At 37.7% G+C, this 24135-nt stretch overlaps 1 protein-coding gene across 4 annotated transcripts in view; it reads right to left on the bottom strand.

The window, feature by feature from the left end:
• The window catches only part of ASCC1 (activating signal cointegrator 1 complex subunit 1), a 92840-nt gene that overhangs the window by 68370 nt on the left and 335 nt on the right, over positions 1-24135 (bottom strand). For 3 of the 4 annotated variants that reach the window (XM_040623859.1, XM_040623860.1, XM_008696011.2), the window contains exons 2-5: positions 22537-22681; positions 21290-21389; positions 17243-17340; positions 11612-11790 (exon numbers count right to left, since the gene is read on the bottom strand). In XM_040623859.1, the coding sequence (XP_040479793.1) occupies positions 11612-11790; positions 17243-17340; positions 21290-21389; positions 22537-22648 (489 nt within the window). In that variant the 5' untranslated portion in view covers positions 22649-22681. Of the gene's footprint in view, positions 1-11611; positions 11791-17242; positions 17341-21289; positions 21390-22536; positions 22682-23834; positions 24087-24135 lie in introns of those variants that run through there. The other variant, XM_008696016.2, reaches the window with a different exon arrangement.

Raw genomic sequence — 24135 nt, 5'->3', positions numbered from 1 at the left:
TGGAAGAAAATGAACAGAACTTCAGTAACCCGTGCACCAGTATCAACTGGTCTAATATATGTGTAATTAGAGTTCCAGGAGAAGAGAAAAGTAAATAATAATGCCTGAAAATTATCCAAACTTGGAGCAACATCAGCAAAATGGCTGACTGATAAAATCCAGGCCTTCATTCCCCCATGGAAATACCAAATAAACAACAACATTCAGACCAAAGTAGTTTTGGGAGAACTAGTTAAGAAGCTATAACCACCAAGCAAATGCCTAACCTTAACCAAGAAAAAGATGCTCAGATTGGTTTTCAAGTTTTCTCTCCATCCGTTGCCCAACCCCTTCCCCAAAGCAGCACAACGGGTCAGGAGGAAGCCACTCAATTTCCACTTTTTCAGGAGGGCTGAAGGAAGAGTGAAAGTAGCTTACAGTGTTCTGGCTTGTTAGGAGGCTGCCTGAGGAACTGATTTCTGTCTTGCCTAACTTGGAGCACTGCTGGGAACAGTGGCATAGTCTGGATATCAGGTTGGAGGCCACCATAAGTAATGGTGAGTTCTTGCCCAAGAAGCAAGAGAGCTGTAGGAGAAAACAGACCTATAGGTATCTGGGGGCAAGAGATTATGGGCAGAGAAATACAACAACACAGCTAAGGCTCCAAAAGGAGGCAAGAGTGAGATCGTAGAGAAACTAAGGCACTTAAAAACAGCCATGTATGCGGCTTGGTGCACACACAGGCCAAGGAAGACACCTCCCCAGAAGAGGTTTGAGAGGACTCTTAAACAAATCTGGGACAATTTAGGCAGCAAATTTAGGCAGCAAAATAATTAAGCACAATAGTAAATTATAAGCACTTGGAAAAAATTTAAATATATTAAACCATACCAATAATAAATAAAAGTAAAGGGAGGGGGTACCTGGGTGCCTCAGTCAGTTAAGCATCTGACTCTTGACTTCGGCTCAGGTCATGATCTCAGGGTTGCAAGATCAAGCACCAAGTTGGGCCCCACGCTGGGCATGCAGCCTGCTGAAGATTCTCTTCTCTCCCTATCCTTCTGCCTCTCCCCCCCTTACTCTCTCTCTCTGTCCCACCCCCCCCCAAAAAAAGGAAAGGGAGAAAGAAGGTCTCCGACTTACATGAGAATGTGGAAAGCTGAATACCAAATGTAGAGCAAGGGCTAGAGTTGGAAAATGAGCATTTTCCAACCATGAGTCATTTTCCAACCATGATGGTAAAAACCGGATCAAGTAAGAATCATCAATGGCTGGTAAGTCTGAGGGCAATGCTGATGAGGAGCAGGATGTCTGCATGATCTTAGAGTATCTCCCTGCAGACTGCTTATTAGTTGCAAGGGAGATATAAAGTAATTATTTTACTTAGGAGAAATCAGGCAACATCTTGACTGGATGTAATATCACTTACGAAAAACAGATGAACATTTTATGCCCAGATGTGATATTCTCATAAGGACACCATATCACCTATGCAACACTCTGATCGAGAAAGTAGAACGTCAAGCTAACCACGAGGAAACATAGGACAAATACAAAAAAGAATGCTCTGTTTTTAAAAGAACATTGGAAGGGACTGTATTCTTCAAATAGGTCAATAACATAAAAGTCAGAAAGGCTATGAATAGTTCAGCTAAAAGAAGTTAAACATAAAAATTAAATGCAGGGGCGCCTGGGTGGCACAGCGGTTAAGCGTCTGCCTCTTGCTCAGGGCGTAATCCCGGCATTGTGGGATCGAGCCCCACATCGGGCTCCTCTGCTATGGGCCTGCTTCTTCCTCTCCCACTCCCCCTGCTTGTGTTCCCTCTCTCGCTGGCTGACTCTGTCTCTGTCAAATAAATAAATAAATAATCTTTAAAAAAAAAAAAATTAAATGCAATTCCTGACTTTACCCTGGAACTTGGATTGGAAATGTTATAAAGGATAGATCATATAGCATTAGAGCACATGGGTATTTCCTATACTATTTCTTTTTACAATTTTTGTAAATTTCAAATCATTTCCAACTAAAAAAAAAAAAAAGCAGCCAAACATCTTATACACAGAAGAACAAAGAATTACAACAGATTCCTTATTGGAATCTCTGTAAGCCATAAGACTATGGAATAATGTCTTTATGGTGCTGAGAGAAAAAAACTATCAACTTAGAATCCTATAACCAGTAAAAATAATCTTTCAAAAAAAGAAGATGAACTAAGTATTTCTTCAGACAAATAACAGCTGAGAGAAAGTGTTTCCAAAAGACTTGAATTATAAGAAATCTTACAGGAAGTTGTTTACTTAGAGAAGCAAAATTAATGACAATGAGATGAAGGACAGGAGGGGGAAATAGATGATGTATAGTAAGGTTCCTCATTATACATAAAATAGTGTAATGTTATTTGGAGATGATGAATTAAGGACACATATTGTAAACCCTACAGCATCGGCTTAAAAAATACACAGGTGTAGCTAATAAGCCAACAGTGTTGATAAAATTAACATTTTTAAACACCTGGGGTTCCTGGATGGTTCAGTTAGAAGAGCCTGCAATTCTTGATCTCAGGATCATGTGTCTGAGCCCTACACTGGATGCAGGAAAAAAGTAGCTATTTAAATAAATAAATAATAAATAAATAAATAAATAAATAAATAAATAAATAAAAATTGTAAACACCCTCAATCCAAAAATGGTAAAGAAAAAATGACCAATGAAAAGGTGGGACAAAAAAAAAAAAAATTGCAAAATGGTAGATTTAAACCCATGCATATTTATAATTACATTAAAAGTAAACAGTCTAATCATTCCAGTTAAAAAGCAGAGATTTAAAACACAAAAACAATATTCAAACATATGCTGCCTTTAAGAAAACTATTTTTAATATAAAAATACCAATATGCTAAAAGGACAGAAATAGATATACAATGTAAATACTTATCAAAAGAAAGCTGGAATGGCTATATTAACATCAGAAAAAGTAAACCTCAGAACAGGGAATACTGTCAGGGATATAAAGGGATATTTCATAATTATAAAGCAATCAACACATCAAGAAGATATGAAAAAAATTAACAGAACTGAAAGAAGACATAGATGAGTCCATAATCATAATTGGAGATTTCAAAAGTCCTCTTTCGGTAATTAACAGGACAGAAAATGAGTAAGGATATAGAAGACATAAAGATCACTAACAACTAGATGACACTTATAATGTTTATAGAACAATCAACCCCAAAACATCAGAATACACATCTTTTTCAAATGTACACATAACATTTACCAAGACAGACTATATTCTGGAACAGAAAACAGATATAAATGCATTTAAAAGAACAGAATCAGAGTATGTTATCTCATCAAGAGAATTAAATTAGAAATCAGTAACAAAAAGGTATCTGGAAAATCCCCAAATGTAGAAAAGTAAACAACATACTTGTAAGTAACACAAGGGTCAAGTAAGGCTTACAACTGTATGTGAATTTATAATTATCTCAAAATAAAAAATTTAACTAAAATACTAAAAAAAAAAAAACCCACAAGGGAAATTAAAAAATACTTTGAACTAAATGAAAATGAAAGTACACGTATCAAATTTGAGGAGATGCAGCTAGAGTAATGTGTAGAGAGAAATTAACATCTTTAAGTGTTTATACTAGAAAAGAAAAAAGTCTTCTATTAATGATTTAAGCTTCCACATTAAGAAACCAAAAAAAGAGCAAATTAAACCCAAAGCTATGCATAAGAAATGCAATAAAAAAGATAAAATAAGAAACCAGTGAAATAGAAAATGGATAAACAATACAGAAAAATCAGAACCAAAAGCTGTTTTATAATTTTCAAAGACCAAAACAGCTGACAGACCTCTAGCCAGACAGATCAGAAACAAAAGAGATGACATAAATTCCTAATATCAGCTTTAAAGAGGGAATATTACTACAGAAATTATAGACATTAAAAGGATAATAAAATATTATAAGCATCTTTATTCCAATAAAATTCAAAAACAAGATGAAATGGACAAATTCCTTAAAAGACACAAACTGACAAAGCACACTCAAGAAGCAGATAACCTGAATAGTCCTAATCAGACCAAAGAAACTGAATTCATAATTTAAAACCATCTCAGAGGGGTGTCTCAGTGACTCAGTTAAGTGTCTGCCTTCAGCTCAGGTCATGGTCCCAGGGTCCTGGGATTGAGCCCAATGTGGGGCTCCCTGCTCAGCTGGGAGTCTGCTTCTCCCTCATCCTCTGCCTCCCCCCTCGGCTCATGCTCTCTCTCTCAAATAAATAAATAAAAGCTTTAAATAAATAAAACCGTCTCAGAAAACTCCAGATCTAAGTGGCTTCATTGGTGAATTCTATTAAACATTTATGAAGAAATAATACCTACACAAACCTATACAAACTCAGAAAGTCAAGAAGAGAACTCTTCCCAACTCATTTTAGTCATCTGGTTTTGAATCACACAGTTTACACTGACATCAAAACCAGATGAAGACATCACAAAAAAATAAATAAACAAAACACTCCTCATGAACAGAGATAACAAAGTTCTGGAAAATCAAATCCAGCAATACATAAAAATGATAATACCTCAAAACCAAATAAGGTGGGGCACCTGGCTGGCTCAGTCGGTAGAGCATGCAGCTCTTGATCTTGGGGTTGTTAAGTTTGAGCCCCACACTGGGTGTAGAGATTACTTAAAAATAAAATCTTAAAAAAAAAAAGACCAATTAAGGTAATCTAAGGAGTAAGATGGATTTAACATTTAAAAACCAATTAATATAAGCATATTTACGCTGTGAATAAATATAAATCTCATAATGTTGAAAAAGCAATTGACAAAGTTTAACATCCAGGCATGATTTTTTTTTTTTTTAAAGATTTTATTTATTTATGTGACAGAGAGACAGCCAGCGAGAGAGGGAACACAGCAGGGGAGAGGGAGAGGAAGAAGCAGGCTCCCAGCCGAGGAGTCCGATGTGGGACTCGATCCCGGCACGCCAGGATCACGCCCTGAGCCGAAGGCAGACGCTCAACGACTGCGCCACCCAGGCGCCCCGATTTTTTTTTTTTTTTTTTAATTCTCAGCAAACTAGGAAAAGAATGGAATTTCCTAAACCACATAAAAGGCATCCATGAAAAACCACAGCTTATATTAAACTTAATAATAAAAGGCTGAATACTTTCCCCCATGATCAAAAACAAGGAAAGAATATCCCCTCTCACCTTTTCTATTCAGCACAATACTGGAGATCCTAACCAATGTAGTAAGTAAAGGAAAAGAAATAATAGGCACACAGATTAAAATGGAAGAAGTAAAACTATCTTTATTTATAGATGATTTGATTGTATACATAAAGAATTCTAAGTAGGGGTGCCTGGGTGGCTCAGTCGGTTAAGTGTCTGCCTTTGGCTCAAGTCATGATCTCAGGGTCCTGGGATCGAGCCCCACGTCGGGCTCTCTGCTCAGCAGTGAATCTGCTTCTCCCCCCACCTCTTTTTCTACCTCTCTGTCTCTCTCTCGCAAATAAATAAATCTATCTAAAAAAAAGAAAGAAAGAAAGAAAGAAAGAAAGAAAGAAAGAAAGAAAGAAAGAAAGAAAGAGGGAAATTCTAAGGACACAACAAAATAATTTGTTATGGGCTGAACTGTGTTGCCCTAAAATTCATATGTTGAAGTCCTGACTCCCAGTAACTCAGAATGTGACTACATTTGTACACAGAGCCTTTAAAGAGTTTAAGTAAGGTAAAATGACATCATACAGATGAGCCCTAATCCAATATGATGAGTGTCCTTATAAAAAGAGAAGAGTAGGAGACAGACACACTGTGAAGACCATGAGAAGACACCAGAAAAAGATAGCCATCTACAAGCTAAGCAGAGAAGCCTTAGAAGAAACCAGTCCTTCTAATACCTTGATCTCGGACTTCTAGCTTCCACTGTGGGAAAATAAATTTTTATTGCTTAAGCTATCCAGTCTGTGTGTGGTACTTTGTAGTAGTAGCCCTAGCAAACTAATATACAATTACTGGAACTAAGAAGTGAATTTAGCAAGGTCACAGGATACATGGTCTAACAAAAATCAATTGTATTTCTATATAGTACCAATATACAAGTGAAACTGAAACTTAAAAATACCATTTACAAGAAAAAAAAAGATACCATTTACAATAGCATCATAGGACAATTTTAATACAACTAGCATAAAATTAGTAAATGAAATTATAAAGCAGTTTCTTATTTATAATAGCATTAAAAACATAAAAATTAGAAAATTTAACAAGATATATGTGCAACCTACACAATGAAAACTATAAAACACTACTAAGAGAAATTAAAGAACTAAACAATAAATATATACCGTGCTCATGGACTAGAAGACTCAATACTGTTAAAATACTAATTCTCCCCAAACTGATCTATAGATTCGACACATTTCCAATCAAAATCCCAACAGGCATTTTTGTAGCAATTAACAAGACAATTCTAAAATTTACATGGAGGAGTGCCTGAGTGGCACAGTCAGTTCAGAAACCGATTCTTTGTTTCGGCTCAGGTCATGATCTCATGGTCCTGAGATCCAGCCCACTGTCAGGCTCTGGGCTCAGGGTGGAGTCTGCTTAAGAATCTCTCTCCCTCTCCCTCTGCCCCTCCCCCTGCATGTGCAAGCATGCTCGCTCTAATAAATAAATAAATCTTTAAAAAGATAAAAAAATAAAATTTATATGGACACTGAGGGTGCCTGGCTGACTCAGTTGGTAGAACATGAGACTCTTGATCTTGGGCTTTTGAGTTTGAGCCCCACGTTGCGGGTAGAAACAACTCAAAAAATTAAAATTAAGATTAAAAAATAAATGAATAACAAAATTTATATGGAAATCCAAAGACTGTGACTAGGGAAAACAATCTTGAAAAGAAGAATGAAATTCACTAAAAATTTCTTCTATATAATAGGCAGATAATGGTCTCTTACTACCTATTGACTCTTTATGCTGTGCTTATTCCCCTGCTGTTATCAGAACATGATTTAAAGGCAGGAAGAAAGCAGTGTCACTATGGAGTCTCCCTGAAAACAGGAAGGAAGTACCCTGGAATGATTAAGGCCAGCATGACATTCATAGCGGCCAATCTCATTCCAGTTGAGTTAAAGTAATCATTCTCCAATATTTGTTCCGTCTCAGCCCAAGTCAGGAACAAAAGAAAAGTGAGAAAGTGCACCCACACATACACACACATACACACACACACACACACAGAAAAAAAGGCTAACTTATTATAAGCTGCTTGTCACATACCAAAAATATCTGTAACATTTCAAAAAATATATAACTATGGAGCTTCAATAAGTTGGTATTTACAAGGTAAAATAATTTCAAAACTTACCAGTACCCCAGCCCCAAATTTACCAGTGCACATTGAAACTTCAGTGTTCCTGACCTTCTCCTACCCCACCCTCCACTGAGAATGAAATCATCTTGCCATGAAATGCTAAGAGAAAAAAAAATATTCTGACGGCTTACTAATTTTATATATATATGTAGTATTTGACTTAGACGTGCCTTTGTTCAAGTACACAAACGTCAAGTTAATCACTTAAAAATGGGTTATATAATTCTATGCTGTCTACCGTATTTTCCAGTCTGAATCTACTCACCTTTGTAGCCTCCTTTTAAAAAGTTTTTTTTTTTTTTAATTTGAGTAGAGTTAACACAGAATGTTACGTTAGTCTCAGGTGTACAACACAATGATTCAAATTCTCTATACCTCATGCCATGCTGTAGTCTCCTTCTTAAATAATCAATTTTATCAGTTCTCATTCCCAGCCCCACACAAGTACTTGGATTCTAGTATTTCTATATCTGTGTATCTATATTTCACTATATTCTAACACTTAAGACCCAGCTTGAGGGGCACCTAGGGGGCTCAGCTGGTTAAGTGTCCAACTATTGATCTCAGCTCAAGGGTTGTAAGTTCAAGCCCTGTGTTGGGCTCCACACTGGATGTGGAGCACACTTTAAAAAAAAAAAAAAAAAAAGATGTGGAGAGGTTCACTTGCCCAAGTCTACACAGAGTGAAGAACGACAATCACACCCAAGTTCATCTGTTTCAAGAACCAAACATATTAACCACTGTTCTATTTTCATTCCATATGCTTTTATTCCTCTCTTCATTACATGATTGACAAAACACAGCATGGATGGACATCCATATGCATAAAAATGAAGAGCTGCAGGCAGAGGGAGAGGGAGAAGCAGGGTCCCCACCGAGCAAGAAGCCTGATGCGGAACTCAATCCCAGGACCCCAGGATCATGACCTGAGCCAAGGGCAGACGCTTAACCTGCGGAGCCACCCAGGCACTCCCTGGGTATTTACTCTAAAGAAGGGAAAATTATGTTCACATAAAAGCCTATACATAAATGTTTACAGCAATTCAATTCATAATTGGCCCAAAATGGAAACAACCCAAATGTCCTCCATTGGGTAGATACCCAAACAAACTGAGGTGCGTCCAAACAGTGAAATACTACTCAACAACAAAAAGGAACACACTACTAATAGACACATCAACTTGGCTGAATCTCAAAAGCTTTATGCTGAATGAAAGAAGCCAGTTTCAAAAGATTACATACTACATTATTCCATTTATAGGACACTCTCAGAAAGACCAAACTGTAGTGACCGAGAAGAGATCAGTGATTGCCAGGGTTTGGGGTGGGGAAGAGGTTACTGTAAAGGGATAGCGTGATGGAGTTTTGTGGGGTGGTCAAACTGTTCTGTATCCTAGCTGTTGTAGTTGGTTACAAAAATCTATACACATCCCGTGGGGCACCTGGCTGGCTCAGTTAGTACAACATGATCTCCGGGTTATGAGTTCAAGCCCATACTGGGTGTAGAGATCACTTAAAAATAAAACATCAAAAAAAAAAAAATCTAGGGGCACCTGGGTGGCTCAGTTGTTAAGCGTCTGCCTTCGGCTCAGGGCGTGATCCCGGCATTCTGGGATTGAGCCCCGCATCAGGCTCCTCTGCTGGGAGCCTGCATCTTCCCCTCCCACTCCCCGCTTGTATTCCCTCTCTCACTGCCTGTCTCTCTCTCTGTCAAATAAATAAATAAAATATTTAAAAAATAAAAAAAAATTTTTTAAAATATCTAAACACATCCCCAAAAAGTCCATTTTACTGCATGATAATTTTTAAAGTAAAATAAAAGATTCTTTAATTCTTCTGCAGATAACTGGTTAAATAAATAGGGGCTAAAAAAAGTTACAACCTTACCTCTTGTTATATACCAAAATACATTCCAAATAAACTAAAAAGTTAAATGTAAATTATGAAGTAATACTGATCCTCTTAATATACAAGAAGCTCTTACAAATAAATTAAAAAATACTCTCAGAGAAAAATGGGCCAAGACATGAAGAAACAAGAATATATGAAAGTCTCATCTCACCAATAATCAAATAAATGAAAAATTAAGCAATGAGTTAATATTTTTTGTCAACTGGATTGCCAAAAAAAAAAACAAAACAAAACCAAAAACCCAAAAACCTTAAAAGAATAATAACACCAATATTGGCAAGGGTGGGAAAGAGAAACTAAAGAAAACTATAGTTTGACATGGTTAATTGTTACAACATTTCCTGAAGGTAATTTGGAATATATATCAAAACCCTCAACTCATGCACACATACTCTTTTTCCATTTTTAGGAATTTACTAAGAAACTAATTAGACTAGTGCAGAAAAATGTATGCAGAAGAAGAGTCATAACATCATTATTTTTAATAATGAAAAACAAAAATAATTTAAGAAGATAGAATAAATTATTATTACATGATGTGGGAAACAAAGGCAAAAGAAAAACTAAATTTCCTTACTATGTACAGCCCATTGACAAATCCTTCAAACAGGAAGAGTGACATTCCTCTAGGAACTCGGCTGCCTCGATTTGATACTTTGCTAAGGGCAAAAGGCAATCTTAGCTTAACATGATCCCAACCCCCCAGGATCCTGTGAGTCTACTTTAACACATAAAAATTCCTTTAGAAACTTCCTTTATCTCTACCCTCCCAAGATATATGTTGACAATCATCCCCCGAGCATATGGCCCACTGATATACATCTGAAGGGTCTCATGACTAGGGTTTTTACTAGACAGTAATAAATGACCTTTTCCTAACAACAGCTAGCCCCTGAGGTCCTGGAAACTTTGCTCCCAAAATTCTTCAGAGACTTAAGCTAGCCCTAACCCCCTCCCAACATTTTTGTTTTGTTTTTTTGTTTGTTTTTTAAAATTTTTATTTATTCATTTGAGAGAGGGCACACAAGCAGAGTAGAGAGGCCCAGGGAGAGGGACAAGCAGACTCCCCACTGAGCAGGGAGCCCAACCCCCTCCCAACTTGAAAGTATATAATCAGCCATTCCTCATGATCCCAGTGCAAGCTCTTTCTGCCTACACGCTCCCTGTGCTTTAATAAAACCACCTTTTTGCACCTAAGACATCTCAAGAATACTGTCTTGGCTATCGGCTCCAAAACCCTACCCTTTCAAACCACATAATTATATAGCCATATAATAGAATACTAAGCAGCCATTAAAAATCAAGTTATTGAACTGTTATCGAAATAAGATTGTTATTTTAGTCATCACTGCTATAACGTTCTTCATGTCTCCAAAGCAAAAGGAAAGATTTTTGTTCAATGACAAAATAATGATCTTGGTATAATGCAAAATTTCAAAGAAAGCAGGATATAAAAGCATATACAAGCCAAATTCTGTTTTTTAAAAATATTTGTGCATGTGCCACAATATTATCTCTCAGTGATGAGATTATGGGTGTCTTTTTATTCATCTTTATTTTCTAAACGTTCTATAAAAAACATGTTAAAAAAACAAAAAACATATATTATGTTCATAAATTTTTTTAAATCAGTGTTTCCTTAAATCGCCCAAAATTATATCCAAAAGAAATTTTCAAATTTGTTTTCTATGGGGTGCGTGGACGGCTCAGTCGGTTAGGCATCTGACTTCTGCTCAGGATATGATCTCAGGCTCTTGGGATGGAGCCCCGCATCAGGCTCCCCACTCCGCAGAGTGTCTGCTTTTCCCTCTCCCTCTGCCCCTCCCCTCCTTGTGCGTGCGCGTGCTCTCTCTCTCTCTCTCTCTCAAATAAATAAATCTTTAAAAAACAAACAAAAAAAAGCCTTGTTTTCTAATCTAGATTACCTGCTGCTATCCTGGTCACTGTTACATAAGAACAACAATTCTATATGCAAATTTCTTCTAGTTACTAAACCCCAAATAAGCCATTACTGCCCAGGACAGAAGATCTACAGATAATGGCATCTCATTAACATTGCCAGCCACAAGGTACAGAACAGTATGTATATTAGGATAATACTTTAATGTCTTGAAATTTTTCAAGAATATTTCAATAATACATAGAGGCTTATGTGCCAATATGTTTATGCTTTGTTCTTCAGTTCAGAATCATAAGAAAACATCAGAAACGGTTACCTTTTTTGGTGGGAGAAGATATGTTTATCTTTCTACCGTTTGAATTATGAACCACCATTTTTGTACCTTTTCTTTTTCTTTTTAACTTTTTGTTTTGTTTTGTTTGCTGCTTACCATGGAGCACTTCTCCAGTACTTCCTCCTGGAACTTTAGGAATCGCTCCTGAACCTCAACTTCATTGAGGAAAAAGGCAAGGAAGTGAGTGAAGGGTTGCTTTCTTCTAAAAGTGAGCAAAAGAACATCAATCCGAGTTCGAGCTGAAATTACACCACTTCGATGCTGGCCAGTGATTACTGCAAGCAAAAAAAAAAAAAGGGAGGGATGTTTAACACGACCATCCAATGCTTATAAGGTAAGTGACCTTAATACTGTCATCTCTGCAGAGCTCCAACAGTCCTGAATGTGTACATAATTTCTGAACAAGCGACAAAGGGTAAGAAAATTACTAATGAATTCAATCGAAGCAGAATGAGGTTTAAAAACAATATCCCTAAAAAAAAAAAAAAAATATCCCTGGGGGGCCTGGGTGGCTCAGTTAGTTAATCGTCCAACTCTTGATTTCAGCTCAGATCATGATCTCAGGATTGTGAGATCAAGCCCTACGTGTCCTTGGGCTCATGCTAGGCATGTAGCCTGCTTAAGATTCCTCTCTCCCTCTCCCTCTGCCCCTCCCCCCAATCTCCAAAAAACAAAACAAACAAAAAAACCAGAATATCCTTAAGACCACCTCATGAAATAAAAAAATGAGTTAAAAAGGCTATATAGCTACATAGCAAACCCTTATACCTTGCAGGTGGGAATGTAAAATGGTGCAGCAGCTACGGAAAAGTATGGCAGTTCCTTAAAAAGTTAAAAAGAGAACTACCATATGACCAGGAATTCCACTCCTAGATAGAAATCCAAAAGAAGTAAAAACAGGTATTCAAAGGCGCCTGGTGGCTCAGTCAGTAGAGCACGTGACTCTTGATCTTGGGGTCATGAGTTTGAGCCCCACCTTAGGGGTAGAGTTTACTTAAAAGAAAAAAAAAGAATAGATTTTTTAAAATAATATGAAATACAAGAATAAAAATCCGGAAAAAATTTTTAAAAAAACAAAAAATAAAAAAAATAGGTGTTCAAAAAACACTTGTACACGAATGTTCAGAGCAGCTCTAGTCACAATACCAACAGGTGGAAACAATGCAGGTATCCAACTGATAGATGGATAAACAAAATGTCCTATCTCCATACGATAGAATATTATTCAGCTCTCCCTAAAAAAGAGAATGAAGTATAGATACATGCAAAAATATAAATGAATCTTGAAAACGTCACACTAAGTTGAAGACACCAGATACAAAATGCCACCGTATGTTTCCATTTACAGAAAGTAGCCAGAACAGACAAATGCAGAGGGACAGAAAGATTACTGGTAGCCAAGGACTGGAGGCAGGGAGGAATGGGGAGTGACTGCTTAACGGGCATGAGATGTCCTCCCCTTGGGAGGATAAAAATGTTCTGAAACTAGATAGTGGTGATGGTTACACAACACTGTAAGTGTACTAAAAGCCACTCAATTCAACACCTTAAAATGGTCCAAATGGGAGGTCTCAGGCTGGCTCAGTCGGTAGAGCATGTGCCTCTTGATCTGGAGGTCATGAGTTTGAGCCCCACGTTAGGTGTAGAGTTCACATAAAGAAAAAACTGTCAAATGGTAAACTTTATGTTGTGTATATTTTAAACACACACACACAAAAAGCACAAACAGTATATCGCACAGAAAATCAAATAACAATAAAAAGTCAAGAGCAAAAAATGGAGTTTTCTGTCATGTAAATTTTACCCCAATTTAAAAAAATACCGTGGCAGCAATTATTAGAAATTCACTACAGTGAAAGACCACAGGAGCGTCTACTTCAATATATATAACCCTATCGTAGATGTATGAAAACAGAAAATTAAAATAAAATGCTTATCTGTACATTATATGGATGGATGCCAATTGTCCATATTTTGTATTAACTTGGCCTTCTCTGATCTGGGCTCTGTCTTTATGTATAAATGAAAGAGGGGCGCGGCATGAAGCACAGCCCGCTGTCTGCAAAGAAATAAAATCACTTAGAGATTACACAATCTTGGTGTAAGCAGAGATTAAATCTCTAGGTTGTAGAACTGACAAGGCTTGGTTCAAAATAGCAACTAAGGAAAGGTTTTGCAAAAGATATGAACAATGAACAAAATTGGCATTTTAACAGACTATTAAAACTGTGAAAGATAGACTTACGAATATGATATAAAATATTGAAGTATTAACTGTAATAGTAGCAAAATGGGCTCTGTGCTTTAAAGACCACAAAGTTTGTCCTTCCACGCAACTACAGAAATTAAAGAAAAAATTCAATTTATTTATCCTAATACTCTCAACTAAAGCACTTGAGATTTTCTATAAGAACCATCTTTCTATTCCTCAATAAGAATGAAAGTATCATACCCATTTTACTACAAGGAAACAAGATAGACATTTCTAGGAAAAGAAGTAGATTCTGAGGGGTGCCTGGGTGGCTCAGTCGTTAAGCGTCTGCCTTTGGCTCACGTCATGGTCCCAGAGTCCTGAGACTGGGCTCCCTGCATTGGGCTCCCTGCTCAGTGGGGAGCCTGCTTCTCCCTCTCCCTCTGCCTGCTGCTCCCCCTACTTGTGCTCCCCCTACTTGTGCTCGCTCTCTGTCAAATAAATCAATAAATAAAACTTTTAAAAAAAATCATTAAAAAAAAAAAAGTCGATTCTGAATGAATTAATTAACAGAAAGCCTGAGAACCATTTACCTAAGTCAAAAATTGACAGGAGTAATAGCCAAGAAATGTAAGTAGACATATGGTGTTTTCTAATGGCATCATTTATATTATTAGACAGAATACCTGGAGAATCCAGAAGACTCAATGCTCAGTGAAGGTAGGTATCCATAACAGGTACTCAAATATTGTACTAGAGAAATACTGATAAAGGAGGGTCTGAAGACAAACTGGGACAAAATTAAAGGAAAGTAAAAATTATCTCTGCCAAAGACCAAAAATTTGGTGAGAAACTAAAAGGAAAAGGAGCAGAACGGAAGGAAGCTTAAAACTCATGTTTATGTTTTATTTCTATAAAAGTCTGGTACAAAATGTTAAATCTATTATTTTTCATTAAGAAGGTGGTTTTATCTCTATAAAAAAAGTAAACTGAAAAGGGCACTCAGTGAAAGGTGGTCAGCCTGATTTCCAGAAAAGATTCCAAGTTGATCAATTAATGACTAAAGAGCGAATACAATAAGGTTAGAAATATTCTACAGACGCTAATAGCTGAGAAGACAAGGATTTGCATGGCCAGGGTCTAGGGACTATACAAAGGATAGATAGGAAAAAGAGAATTAAAGACAATGACATTAAACTTTTAAAAACCAATTCTCTAACTACAATAACTATTATTTTGAAAGCATCTTCCGATCCCATTACCTGAGACTTCAAAACAGACTACATGACCAGATCCTTGTTGAGAGGACAAGTTAAAACCTACTGCATCATTTCCTTCTTTAGTATCTCTAATTTGGGAGAGGCAAAAGAAAATGAATAAACAACAGCAAATACCACAAGCTGTCTTAGTCTCACCTTACAACTTGATTCACTCTAACCAATAAATTTGATTTTTCTATACTTCCCTACAAGACCAAGAGGCCCATTTATCCTTTTGTTTTTCAATTAAATTAGATCCAATAAATTCTTACTTTTAACGATTAGACACACTGGGTTTCACACTGAAATATTTGTACTTTCTAAGTCAAAATGGAATCTTTACAACACACCTACCCTTTTCTGGATATGTTTTGGAGTGACTTTGGCATCTTAAAATGGCTAAGATCTCCACATTTATAGCATGTTACAACTTTTACTGCAATAAAAATTATTATAGTTACTATGTGGATAGAAAAATGAGGAATACATTCAACTGTTAATAGTGATTATTTCTGAGGTTCATATTACAAAATCTCCCTTTATACTTCACATATAATTTCATAAGCATTTGGTTTTTTTTGAAAGCATGTATTAATTTATAATCAGGAAAAAAACTAGATAATGAAATAAGCTTTACTGCAATTATAAAATTACTTCAAAATTTATAGCTTGAACTTTATTTTTTTTTAAGATTTTATTTATTCATTTGAGAGAAAGAGAGCACAAGCAGCTGGGAGTGGCAGAGGGAGAGAGAGAAGCAGACTCCCCACTGAGCAGGGAGCCCAATGTAGGGCTCAGTCGCAGGACCTGGAGATCATGACCCGAGCCGAAGGCAGATGCTTAACCATCTGAGCCACCCAGGCACCCCTCTAGCTTGAACTTTAAAACTTAAGGAAAGACCTGAGTTTTTCTACCTGTAATTCTAAAGAGCTATATATTTTAATGAAAGTCCTTCAAAAATGTCATTAAAGTTCTTATGTTAGTGTCAGTTGATACTACCAAAGGGCTGGGGAAAACTCTAGCATTTGCTGTCCAACACAGGAGTCCACATACTAGTTAAATGAGAAGTTAAACAAATTAGAAAGAAATGGAATTAAAAGTTCAGTTCCCCAGTCATACTAGCGACATTTCCAGTACTCACAATCACACGTGCTCGTGACTCCCGTACTGGACAGTGGAGGTAGAGAACATTCTCATCATCACAAAAATTCCTTTTGGACAGCACTGCTCTACACTCAACTGCACTGTATCTGTTGGGATGATTATTCTTACAGAGCACAAAATGAGAAGAATACTAGTAATTTTTCTTTCCTAAAACTTACTAAAACCTACAGGTATTTATAAAAAATGTATTATTGGTGGCTCTTGCACTTACTTGACTTTGAAAAAGTCCTATCGTTTTAGGGGTGCCTGGGTGGCTCAGTCAGTTAAGCATCTGCCTTCAGCTCAGGTCATGATCTCAGGGTCGTGGGGTCGGGCTCCCTGCTCAGCGGGGAGTCTGCTTCTCCCTCTCCTTCTGACTCCCTCTCCCTCTGCCTGCTGCTCCCCCTGCTTGTGCTCTCTCTCTGTTAAATAAATAAATAAAATCTCAAAAAAAAAAAAAAAAAGAAAAAGTCCTATTGTTTTAGAATGAGTTTCCTCAAATTTTGTCCCTACAGTGCCCTTCACTCAAAGCCATTTTACAACACAAGCCTGTGCCCTTGGTTCACAATGACGCTTGGTACACACACTTTCTGACTTGACTTATACTGAACTATTTTTCCTCCCTTGAGCAGTTACTTGATTCAGGTTGTTATTCTGTTACTTTTATAATATCCTTCCCAGTCTACAAAGCACGGTAGAAACAAGAGAACACTTCCGGAAAGGGCTGAACTTTATTGCAAATTCGCTGACCTCACTGGTTTTCTCTAATTCTAACTTGAAACAATTCACAAATTCCATTTCAAGCTAGTAAAGCATAAAAGAATTCTCCTAATACACAACAAAATCTGGAAGCTTTATAACATCAGTACACAGTAAAGTATAAAGTGAAGACCCAGATACTCATCAAGATAAGGTTGTATAACTACATCTTTCTTCATTTGGGAGATGGTACTGATATATCATAAAAAGGCCAATTGTTACAGAACCCCACAAAGAATACAGTCACTATTCAATCCTACCCAGGGACGCTAAAAAAAAAAAAGAATACAGTCACTAAATACCTCCATTGGGTCACACTATTCCATACTCATGCAAAAGTGATTGCAAATACAACTTAGATATACTGAGTCTCACCAATTTCTCCTTCTTGTCCAGGCTTAGGAATGCTAATAGAAGTTTTGGTTTCCACTTCTAGTTTCTTCCTAGTGTCCCCTCTTTTTCCAACTATATGCCTATAAAACAAAGAAAAATTAATTAATGGAAGGATATTAAGTCAAATGTACCAGAATAAAGAATTCCACCATTTTTAAATCATATGTGGCCGCAGATACTCCCTTACAGAAAAGTGCTTCAGTAAAGGCTCAATATTTATAAAGAAATTACAAGTTGTATAGCTTTACAGAATGTGCTGCTTTGTATTCATTGGCAAAATGATGCCCTACAGTCAATTTAATGAATAAACAGAAATAACTAAGCCACGCCTAACACCTGTTTGCTCTTCAATATTAGATTCAAAATCTGGGTCTGCAGTTCATTGAAAAGAAAGCTTGCATCATCACAAAAGGCACTTCCAGCAACCAGTGGGTCTACAGTTTGGGGAAAACACTGTCCTTTGGAAAGCACATTAACTATATTAGTAGTTCATCAAAGATTAATAAAATAAGGGTTAAGAGCTTAGCAAAGAGAAGGGTCTACCATTTAGAAACAGATTATCCAGAATAGCTTCAAAAGCAAAAAGAGTAAACAGGCAACCCTCAAGCTGAATTCAGCACATATACATTTTATTCAGGAGATTTCACCTAAAAATTGGGAAATTTCACTAAAAATATATCTTTCCAGTTTCTTTAGAAAAATCAGAAAATCTGACAACTAATGGCAATAATAGGCTGGAGCTTACTCTAGTCCCTAAAAATGGAACATGAGCTCATCACAATCCCCATCACTCCCTACTCCATTTCATCTATTCTGCTTCAACCATCTACTGACTCATTTACATTAATTGCCTGGGCCTCCTAGAATAAATAATTCTGACAATCCAAGGTTATCTTCTGGAACCCACAGTAATAAGATGTGTTAAAGTAAATGAGACTACTGGATCCCAGGAGAAAAGTTTCAGACTCTATAAAGCACTAAAGACTCAAAGACAAGACTCTAAAGAGAAAAAATTTCCCCATCATCAACAATATTTCAGCTTCTATGATTTCAATTACAGTGCCCAACAACATGGATGATTAGGTCTAAAACTGTGCATTTGTTTTTACATGGAATAACCAGCCCAATTATTTCCATTAAGATCTACTGTAGTAAGCCAGTTTAAAAAAAACAAAAAACAAAAAACCCAAGATGTTTAGAAAAGGATTGAAATGCCACAATTTCCCTGTGGTTTTTCTCTGTGTTGGGCTAGAGATTCTCCCACCCACTTTGTCAAGCTTTTGTCTTTCTGGGCCTTATGAATAAGGGGTACTTTCACCCGGGCTACTGTTTGTTAGCATGTGGCTACTAGAGAAGCCTATTACAAAAAGCAGCTGGCTTGGGGCACCCGGCTGGCTCAGTCCGTAGAGCATGCGACTCTTGATCTGGGGGTTGTGAACTTGAGCCCCACGTTGGAGTGTAGAGATTACTTAAAATCTTTAAACACACACACACACACACACACACACACACACAAAAGTACTGGCTCAAGGTATTATTAATAGTCCAGACATCTTAAAAAGGAAGTGGTTGAGGTTAAAAAAGTTTTAGACTCAAATAAGTCTTGGGCAAGTCATCTAACCACTCTAAGCCTATTTCTTCACTAAAAAATGGAGTGAATAATACCTAAGTATAGGAAAGTTGTTGTAAGGATTAAACGTGATCATATGTAAAAAGGCTTCCCAGTGACTGGCACGTAGCTCAGTACAGTCCATACTGTCCTCGTTAAGCCCATAATGGCATTCTTCCAATTAAGAGTATAGCCAGATTCAAAAGAGGTTTACATGGGGAGTCTAAAACATTCACTACCATAATAAGAGATACACAGTGAAAAGGTGACTCCTTTATTAAATATATAAGTAGAAATTCCTACCAAATCAGGTAGTTCTCAATCTTGGCCACACACTGAAATCATCTTGGGGGCTTCAAAAACTAATGATGCCTGAGTCCAGCTCCCAAAGATTCTGATTTAATTGGTCTGGGGTGCACCCAAGTATACGGAGTTTTAAAAGTTCCCCAGGTGATTCTAATGTGCACCTGACATCAAGAACTAAAGTGTTACATCTAGTCCATGGATAGGTGTTATGACCATTAGGATTTGATTATAAATTAGTTTGGTCAAGTAATTTCTTCCTTGATCCAAATGAACCTACAGAAATGATTAATAAGAGGGGCGCCTGGATGGCACAGCGGTTAAGCATCTGCCTTAGGCTCGGGCCTGATCCCAGCATTGTGGGATCGAGCCCCACGTCAGGCTCCTCTGCTATGAGCCTGCTTCTTCCTCTCCCACTCCCCCTGCTTGTGTTCCCTCTCTCGCTGGCTGTCTCTATCTCTGTCGAATAAATAAATAAAATCTTTAAAAAAAAAAAAAAAGAAATGATTAATAAGAAAGCAATTTTCCTAGTAAATACTGTCTATTAATTACAAATGAGCAGAACCGACACCCAATCTAACATGCAGGTCATCTATTATGTAATGAATACTTAAAATATATAAAATTCAGAAGATCAAGTTGGAAAGAGACATCTAAGGAATTTTTATACACCTTAGTGGTGGGAAATATACACATTAAGGAAAACAGTTATACTGATTTCATCAGGAAACTGAACCATGACTTTCTAAAATCTTGTTTCTTAGAAGAAAATGTCACTGGAACTTTAAAGGAAAATGAGCTGTCAGATTTGCATTTGGTTTCCCATTTGGCCACACTCCAAGAGAAGAATTTCATCCTAAATGGGTGTTTCAGAATATTTTCAAGATTGGTGAAAATAAAATGATTTGCTTCGTAGAGCTTAAAGGCATATGATTCCCTATTTGTAGATCTCCTTTCACAGAGGAGCTTGAACAGACTTAATTCACCTGGTGCAACACAGGAAAACAATTTATTACACTTCCTAGACCAGCCTATCTCCAGAGGTGTAAGCCCAAAAAAAGCCAGTTAGCCACATAAGCTAACCAAGGTTTTTTTTTTAAGATTTTATTTATTCATTTGAGACAGAGAGATATAGAGAGAGAGACAATCAGGGGGAGAGGCAGAGGGAGAGGAAGACTTGGGGCTCGACCCCAGGACCTGGAGATCATGACCTGAGCCGAAGGCAGATGAGAAACCACTAGTTTCCAAGCAAATTCATACCAGTCAAAGGACAACATTGGAGATTAATGGAACAGACACATTCTTGCCTTCCAGAAGTCTCCCATCTTGTGGAGAAGACATCAAATAGTATGCCAGTAACTGTAAACACATGGCTGAAAAATTCTACAAAGGAAAGGTAGAGGGTGTTATGAAAAAATAAGGTAGTCAGTGTGGTTGGTAGGGATGACAGTGTCAAAGCAAGGTTCCCTAAGGAAGAATATAACTAGGTAAGGAAGAGAGATTGTAAGGCAAAGGAAACAGCATATGCCAAAGCTCTAGGGCAGGAAGGAACAAAGTACATTTCAGGAACTGAAGAAAACGAGCTAGGCTTAAGTGCAAAACCAGAAAAAGAGTGATATGAGTTGTGACTGAAAAATGCAAGGCTGGCTAAGTCACATTCAAGATTCCATCACTCCAATGGAACAGAATTCCATCTTCAGTGGAAGGATGTTGGCAGATTTAAGCAGGGGTAGTAATCACACTTGCCTTTTAGGAAGATCGTTCCACCCTCAATGGGAAGAACTGATTGGGAGGAAAGCAATCACCCATATGGACAGCCTAGTAAGCAGGCTACTTGAAGTAATCCACAGAAGATGCAGCAGGGCGCTGGTCTTTCAGTAAAGAATGAGACCAATGGTACATTCAAAAGATATTTAAGAGGCAAAATCAACAGACTTGGTGATACATTTGGAATGATGAAATTGATCCATAATCAGTCCTTAGAAATTCTAGGACATAAAACACTAAACTGGTCATTAGTAATCAAGCACTGCAGTAAGTATGGAAAAGAGTCAGCTTCCTGCTGGGTTTCCTGGAAGTGTGTCCCGTGAAGCTGGGGGGGGGGGGTGCTCACTCACTTGTAGAGCAAGCTGGGGGCCTTCACGGTACACCGGAAACCTTGCTGGGTCTGCACCACCTCGTAGGCATCACAGGGCTCCTCTGCACACTCCACGAAGCCTGCAGAGAAACCATAACACCTTGCTCACAGCTGCTGCTCTGTGGACAACAGTCTTCTCCCCACCAGCCAACCACACGCAAGGTTTAAAAAAAATACACACACAAAGAACAGCCCAACACTTTATATTGCAGAACACTGCTCTGACAGTCCTTCTGACCTGCTCTTAGAAGAAAAATTTTAAAAAACACATGACTATTTAAAATCTTCCAGCCTTAGAACCTTGGAAAATTTGTATATACATACCACTATTTAACTGTTTTCTCCCAACAAGCTAAGACACAATAAAAATCTTTTTTTATTTTTTTATAGAGATGTAATTCATACAACATAATGTATCCTCTTACAGTGTGCAAGTAAGCAGTTTTTAGTATGGAGACACAAAATTACTTCAGTGAATGAGACGGGAATAGTAGCGGGAGAACTTACTCCATTCCACCAGGCAAAGAGACAGAAGGGTCAAGTAAAGAAGGTCAAGGCCCCAAGGCCAAAGGGAAACAATAGGGAAAACCAGAAGGAAGACAAACGCCCAAGGCTTAAGCCTGATGGAAGAACTTATAAACCAAAAGGAAAGGAAGCAGAGACTCTGAAAGGCCCTATTTATACATTAAACCCAAGCCCAAGTTAATTGGCTTGAAAATATTTATAATCCACTTCCACTGTTTAGCTTACTTCTTAAAATTATCCCTAGGTAATAATAAAGTTATGTTAGTGGTATATTTGGAACTGCCTGTATGAGTGCAAAGAAGAGACAACATAACAGTATTAGCAGTTAACGTTTTGGGACATTGGACAAAATACATACTTATTTCAACAATTTATATGTATTATTTCACAACTTCACCGATAAATGAACTTAATTTTGTCACAGAATATCCATGGTTAACATTAACGGCTTACCAAAATTACTCCTTATTACATTTAAGCCTCTGCACAAAGATGAAACATGATTTAGGAAGTGCAAATGAGAATGCCTCATCAAACTGAAAATCACCAGTCCCCTTCGGCATCAACACAAATGGAGCTGGATAGAGGCCAAACACCTCAAATTTCAGCGCTCACATAGAAACACTTGGAAACAAAACAAAGCACTGCTCCCACAATGCAAGAGAATATTGTACTGATCTGACCAGAGACAACTAGGATTACCTTGATAGAAGTCTTCATCTTCTTCTTCATGTTGATAAGTCTGTTCTTGGATGGGATTTTTTCTGTAAATCCGTCCACCAATTCTTACAAGCTGTGGGCGCAGAACTTCCATGATACTTTCTCTAAACAATATTCTAACGAAATCCTGAAAAATAAATGATCACCTTACCTTGTTTTAATCAGAAATAAAAACCCTCTCTCTATTTTATGGATCATTATGTAATTGGGACATCAGTTCACAGCACATCCTAAACAAAAGCAGCTCTGTTTCCACTGGATTTCCCCAATCTGCAAGCTGTTTTAAATCAATTGCTGTATTTTCCAAGACAGCATTCCATTCCTGGCTCACTCTAGACAGTAATTTGTTTTTGTTTTCAAAGGTTTTATTTTTAAGTAACCTCTACAACCAACATCAGGCTTGAACTCATAACCCCAAGATCAAGAGTTGCCTGCTCCACTGACTGAGCCAGCCTGGTGTCCTCTAGACAGTAATTTGTAAATTATTTCAGCACTCTAAGAAAAGATGATTAAAAGATATTCAGCCCTCTCTATACGGCCTGTCCATGACTTGAGAGAATAGATGTCTCTTTATTATTTTAACCTCCAGCACGATAACTCAGAGAATTAGGAATGTTTAGCATACTTATCCTTGGGGGGGAGGGGGAGGTATAACCCTTAAGTACTTTTAGAGGTGCTAGAAATATATACCTCAAAATTAGATCTAGTTGCCCATCAAAACAGTTAAGATATGAGGTAACAACATGGTTCTTCAAACCAACACATTGCTGAGAGGAGGAATCCACTTCTATAGGCCACTACTCAAAAATGTACATCATTCACTGAGAAGCCAAGCTTCTAGTCACCACTCACCACTTAATGAATCAAGGAAACAAAGTTTCCTTATGGGCTAGCTGTGGTTAAATTCAACAAATGTTCCTACTACATAGGTTACATAGTCTTGGAAGCCCAAAATTAGAGTTACCCCCAAAACCTGACCAATCCTTATTAAATACACTAAGGCCCAATCCAACCCTCAGCAAGTAAGTCACTTTAATTGGCAATTTGCTTACAGAACCAAGAGGAGATTTTGCGTGGTGAGAATTAACAACATAGAAGGTAAACAGACTTGTATGATGCCAGGCATAATTAGCAACAGTTTAAAGACATTACACTGCAGGGGCCTATTCCCCCAGTACCTTACAAAATAAAAAAGGCCCTTCACAAAAGGAGACTTTTAATGTTTAGGTCGGGCCCTCGGACCACGAGCTCTGGAATGAGAGACATTAAACTTCACCTGCCTTTCTCAGACGGCACTGGGCTACAACACTGAAAGACGGGGGAATAACCAATTTAATCTGGCTTCGTGGTAGTCTGGAAGGAGAGAGGAGAGCAAAAAGCCTGCAATGTCGTGGGGGAAGGTGAAGCCCTGAATTATAAAAGCAAGCAAAAAAGCGAGGACACCAAAACGAGCTAGGGAGAAGGGAACTGCGATGCGGGAAGCAAACCGCGGAAAGGCCAGGCAAGCGCAGGACCCGGAAGTCCTCTCTCGGAGAGCGTCTTCCGGCCCCCGCTCCGCCCTGGCCACGCCCACCCGCGCGC

Source organism: Ursus maritimus, unplaced genomic scaffold (assembly GCF_017311325.1).
Source record: "Ursus maritimus isolate PB19 unplaced genomic scaffold, ASM1731132v1 scaffold_7, whole genome shotgun sequence".
Taxonomy (NCBI): Eukaryota; Metazoa; Chordata; class Mammalia; order Carnivora; family Ursidae; genus Ursus; species Ursus maritimus.
Note: the sequence above shows the minus strand (reverse complement) of the source record. Positions and strands in the feature narration are given on the sequence as shown.